The sequence below is a fragment of the Anomaloglossus baeobatrachus genome, unplaced genomic scaffold (genome assembly GCF_048569485.1).
Source record: "Anomaloglossus baeobatrachus isolate aAnoBae1 unplaced genomic scaffold, aAnoBae1.hap1 Scaffold_347, whole genome shotgun sequence".
Taxonomy (NCBI): Eukaryota; Metazoa; Chordata; class Amphibia; order Anura; family Aromobatidae; genus Anomaloglossus; species Anomaloglossus baeobatrachus.
The window spans coordinates 206,687-212,686 of record NW_027442835.1 but is presented as its reverse complement, the minus strand read 5'-3'; the positions used below and the strand labels follow the sequence as shown (position 1 = coordinate 212,686).

General features: G+C 44.5%; 1 protein-coding gene across 1 annotated transcript in view; it reads right to left on the bottom strand.

Moving 5' to 3' along the window:
- Positions 1-1,030: 1,030 nt before the first annotated feature.
- LOC142272289 (uncharacterized) overlaps positions 1,031-6,000 on the bottom strand; it is a 66,375-nt gene continuing 61,405 nt past the window's right edge. The window contains exon 12 of the mRNA XM_075332501.1: positions 1,031-3,248. Coding sequence (XP_075188616.1) covers positions 1,477-3,248 — 1,772 coding nt within the window. The 3' untranslated portion in view covers positions 1,031-1,476. The remainder of the gene's footprint in view (positions 3,249-6,000) is intronic.

Here is a 6,000-nt window from a genome sequence, read left to right as displayed (position 1 = left end):
GTTGCATTCCCTCACAAATTCTTGCTTGAGCAATTGTAGCCGATTTTTGGATAAAATCCTTTGATTCACGGTACATCATGATGGCTTCTCCCGTGTGACTCATTTGACAACAGGACATGATTAATGATAAAAAAACATTTGGCAAATTCTGAATGCAAGAATGGCTTCTCTACAGTGTGGGTTTTCTCATAGTCGACAAGATTTGATTTACCGTATTTTTCGGACTATAAGACGCACCTGACAATAAGACGCACCCTGGTTTTAGAGGAGGAAAATAAAATTTTAACCAAAAAATGTGGTCATGACACACTGTTATGGGGCGAGGATCTGCTGCTGACACTGTTATGGGGGTAATGTCCCCAAATTCTCTACTAAGGTACCCCATTCTGGTAACGATCCTCCTGCCTTGTATATGATCCTGCAATATACACCCATCCTGCTCATATACCCCCATCCATCCTGCTCATATACCCTCATCCTTCTCATATACCCCCATCTATCCTGCTCATATACCCCCATCCTGCTCATATACTCCCATCCATCCTGCTCATATATCCGCATTCTGCTCATATACCCCCATCCTGCTTATATCCCCCCCATCCATCCTGCTCATATACCCCCACCCTGCTATATACCCAGATTCCTGCTCATATACCCCCATCCATCCTGCTCATAATATACCCCCATCCATCCTGCTCATAATATACCCCCATCCATCCTGCTCATAATATACCCCCATCCTGCTCATAAAATACCCTCATCCTGGTATATGGCCTGTATCCTGTGGCACAGAAAAAAACCCCAAATGTTTATACTCACCTTTCCTCACTCCCTGCAGCACCAATCAGCTTTCTCTCTGTCTCAGCTGCAGCGCCGCTGACCTGTGTGTGTGGAGCCGTCACTGTTGTCTGCAGCATCGCGATATCTTCCTGTCTGTGCCGGTCAGCTGATCTGTGTGGACACTATCGGCGCGCACAGCAATGACGTCATCGCTGTGCTCACCGCTCTCTACACAGATCAGCTGACCGGCACAGACAGGAAGACATCGCGATGCTGCAGGGGGACGGGTGAGTACACTGATTCACTGCACCCCGCACTGATAATGATACACGGAGGGCAGTGAATACAGCCGCACATGATCACTCCAGGCTGTAGTTGCTAGGGTGATCATGCGGGCCGGCTGTTAATTATGCGCACACCCCCATCATCCCGCCCACCTGTCAGCGCTGACTTAAGCGCTGAGAGATGATGGGCGGGATGATGGGCGTGCATATGTAATGAGCGGGCCCACGTGGTCATGGCAGGCACTGCTACAGCCTGCTCATGCTCCCGATGACCCGCTCAACCGCAGCACCCTCATTCCCCACAGCCACATTCAGACCATAAGACGCACCCCCCACTTTCCCCGAACATTTGGGGGAAAAAAGTGTGTCTTATAGTCCGAAAAATACTGTACCAGTTAAACATTTCCAATATTCACAACATGAAAAAGGTTCCTTCCTTGTGTGACTTCTTCTGATGTTTAACAAGATCTGATTTCTGAGAATAACATTTTCCACATTCAGAACATGGTTTATCCCCTGTGTGAAACTTTCCATGGTCAACAAGAGTTGATTTCCTAGTGAAACATTTACCACATTCCAGGCATGAAAATGGCTTCTCCCCTGTATGAGATCTTTGATGACTAACAAGATGAGCTTTCTGAATAAAACATTTCCCACATTCTGAACATAAAAATGGCTTCTCCCCTGTGTGAGATCTTTGATGCACAACAAGTTCTGATTTCCAAATAAAACATTTCCCACACTCTGTACATGAAATTGGCTTCTCTCCTTTGTGATTTTTCTGATGTTTAACAAATTCTGATTTCTGAACAAAACATTTCCCGCACTCTGAACATGAAAATGGCTTCTCCCCTGTATGAGATCTTTGATGCACAACAAGTTCTGATTTCCTAATAAAACATTTCCCACAGTCTGAACATGAAACTGGCTTCTCCCCTATGTGATTTTTCTGATTTCTAACAAGACTTGATTTCTGACTAAAACATTTCCCACATTCAGAACATGAAAATGGCTTCTCCCCTGTATGAGATCTTTGATGACAAACAAGATGAGCTTTCTGAATAAAACATTTCCCACATTCTGAACATGAAAATGGCTTCTCCCCTGTGTGAGATCTTTGATGCACAACAAGGTCTGATTTCCCAATAAAACATTTCCCACACTCTGAACATGAAAATAGCTTCTCCCCTGTATGAGATCGTTGATGGTTAATAAGTTCTGATTTCCAAATAAAACATCTCCCACACTCTGGACATGAAACTGGCTTCTCCCCTGTGTGAGATCTTTGATGCACAACAAGTTCTGATTTCCAAATAAAACATTTCCCACATTCAGAACATGAAAATGGCTTCTCCCCTGTATGAGATCTTTGATGTCTAACAAGTTGTGATTTCCTAATAAAACATTTCCCACATTCTGAACATGAAACTGGCTTCTCCCCTTTGTGATTTTCCTGATGCGTAACAAGATTTGATTTTTGACTAAAACATTTCCCACATTCGGAACATGAAAATGGCTTCTCCCCTGTATGAGATCTTTGATGTGCAACAAGTACTGATTTCCGAATAAAACATCTCCCACACTCTGTACATGAAACTGGCTTCTCTCCTTTGTGATTTTTCTGATGCCTAACAAGACTTGATTTCTGACTAAAACATTTCCCACATTCAGAACATGAAAATGGCTTCTCCCCTGTATGAGATCTTTGATGTCTAACAAGTTCTGATTTCCTAATAAAACATTTCCCACATTCTGAACATGAAACTGGCATCTCCCCTGTGTGATTTTTCTGATGCACAACAAGACTTGATTTCTGACTAAAACATTTCCCACATTCTGAACATGAAAATGGCTTCTCCCCTGTATGAGATCTTTGATGGTTAACAAGATGAGCTTTCCGAATAAAACATTTCCCACATTCTGAACATGGAAATGGTTTTTCCCTTGTAGGAGCTGTTTCATGTTCCACATTACTTCTATAGCTTTTATTTTGCTTAAAATTCTGTGATAAATCGGAATTTTGGATTTGTTTGAAAAGATCAGATGATAGAGCTTTCCGAGGAAGGATTGGAGGTATATCTGGGACAACAGCATGCTCTTCATATGTATCATGCGTGATACTTTCATCATCTGTTATAAATGCTGAAAATATTAGAGGTCCATCTGAACTCCCGATACAGTCATCTGGTAAAAATAAACAAAATGATATTATCTTGAAAGTACATTTCTTTTCTTTTTTTTTTTTTTAAACCAAATTTTTATTTCTTTTCTTGTAATGGTAAATAGGGTACAGAATGAAGAAAATAAGGGTCAACAAATCAAAATTGCAAATAACAGTCTCTACAATTTATCAATCAAATATTTGTCACTGTCATCAAATTTGCTCCTTCCCCTTCTTCGTCAGTACAGTGGAACCTTGCTTAACGAGAACAATCCGTTCTGGGACTGTGCTTGTTAACCAAGTTACTCGTTAGGCAAAGCAAGATTTCCCACAGGAAATCATTGCAATGCAAACGATTCGTTCCACAACGTGTTAAATTTCCTATCCTGGTCCCCTATTCTGTCATTCCACACATGCACAAACATGTACAAACACATACAAACTCACACAAACACACATACACGCACATATTATATGCTCACCTTACCTTCCGTTCCATCGCCGGTCTCCTGGGACTTGATGTTCTCTGGTACGGGGCCGGGCTGTGTATCGCGTTACCATAACGACGAGGGAGGAACTTCCTGGCCAGAGCGCTGACGTCAAAGGCAGAGCCTGCTTGCCTCTGATTGGCCAGCGCGGTGCTTTTCACTAGCGGTGACAGTAAGTTCCTGCCTCGTTGCTATGGATGCCGATACACAGCCTGGAGTGGAGCGGCGAACTACAGGACCCAGGAGGCCGGCGATGAAACGAAAGGTACACATATTATGTTATATTATAGCCTCACCTTACCTCCCGTTTCAATCGCCGGCCTCCTGGGTCTTGTAGTTCGCCGCGAGGACGTCGCGATGTACCCGGGAACTACAAGAACCATGAGGCCGGCGGTGGAACAGAAGGTAAGGTGAGCATAATACTGTATGTGCGTGCGTGTGTGTGTGTTTGTTTGTGCGTACATGTGTGTGTTTGTGTGGACTGCAAGTGCGGGTCAGAGCGCGGTGGATGTACGGAACCGGAAGTGTGTGCAGTGAGGATTCCATTCCATTATTCAGTCTCCATTGGCCCTTCAGCATTCCTTCATAACTTGTTACAAACATTACTTACAAACACTATCCCTCACATTCCCCCCTCCCCTCTCCATGCGACACTACCCAGACTCTAGCCAGCTATACTTTCAGCTTGCACAGGGACCCTGACAGATCTTCCTTCATGTACCATTCCGTAGACATAAATGTGGACATTATTTTTATTATTTCTTCTCTAGAACATATAACACTTATGAACTTTCTCCATTTACTGAAAAATGTTGCCGTCATCCTTTCTTTACACCTCTCCACCATCACCTTCTCCAACATGAGCGTTTTTTTCAATTGATTAACAAGTTCTTCTTTTGTTGGTATTTCCTTCATGAGCCACTTCTGAAGAATAACCCTTTTACTTATCATTGCTATATCATGGAAAAGATTCGGTAACTTGTCTCCCCCTTTCTCTCCCTCCTCCCGATGCTGATAGTGAAATAACCAGACAATTGGATCCAACTCCACATTTCTATTCCAAATTTTCCTCACTACCCCTTGGACTTGTTTCCAAAATCTTTCAATCCTTTCGCACTGCCATATCCCATGATATAGATCTGTTTTTTCCGTACCACAAGTTGGACAACTCATCATCTTATCTGGAGGTCTTGCATTCAGTATATTAAATCCATAGATAGCTCTATGTATGATCCTGAATTGGGTATCTCTTAAGTTCTCATTCACAATTTTTTTCCTCATCACCATCCAACCATTCAAAATCTTCTCCTCTACCTCTTGATCTCCCAACTGTTACGGTTGCTGTGGCTCTGGAGACTATGTCCGGATTTCTTGCTACTGCACATGTGCAAGCGCTGGCGACTAAGTCCTATATTGGAGCCATTGCACATGTGCGGGTGACATCATCGCTGACACAAGGTCACATGTTTCTGACACCTTCTAAGCTGATTGGCCACTGGTCATGTGCTTGTGACACGTGGTCACATGTCTCTGACACCTTATATGCCGATTGGTCGCTGGTCATGTGCTTGTGACGCTTTGCTCGGTGATAGGCCAGCGTGACGTCATTGCTGTCATTCTGGCAGCGGATTGGCTCTGGTGTCCTCCATCTTGGATGAGGCACAGAGTCTATATAAGACCCTGACGCACGCCGCCCGGCGCTCAGTCCTCTTGGTTCATGCATGAGGGTAGGCGCCCTGTGCACGTCCCTCTAGGCATCTCTCTGTCTATGTTAGGTGAGCGCTACCGGCAGGGTAGCGTTCTTATACCTTACAGCTTCGGCTGCAGTCCGTATCCTTACCTCTTAGTGGAGCGGACATAGGCAGGTGCCTGAGGCACATGGTCCGGCTGGGCCTTGTGATTCTACTCGTAGGTGGACGTTGCCGCTAGGGTAACGTTCCTTATACTGCGTCTGGCAGTTGTTCGTATCCTCGCACACTAGGGGAGCGAACAGAGGTAGGAGCTTTGTGCGGCTTATGCTGCTGTCCGTCTCTTTTGCACCACTAGAAGAGTGGACCTAGGCAGGTGCCATATCTAGTGGTTCGTGTCCTCGCACACTAGTGGAGCGAACGCAGGTGGGAGCTTTGTGCGGCTTACGCTGCTGTCCGTCTCCCGGCACCACTAGAGGAACGGACCTAGGTAGGTGCCATTTCACACTCACTGCTTTTGTCTCTGTGATCTTTAACAGAGACCATTCCACACACCCTCCAAGTAAGGGAGGAATTGCTTTATTTTCTAAATTATATTC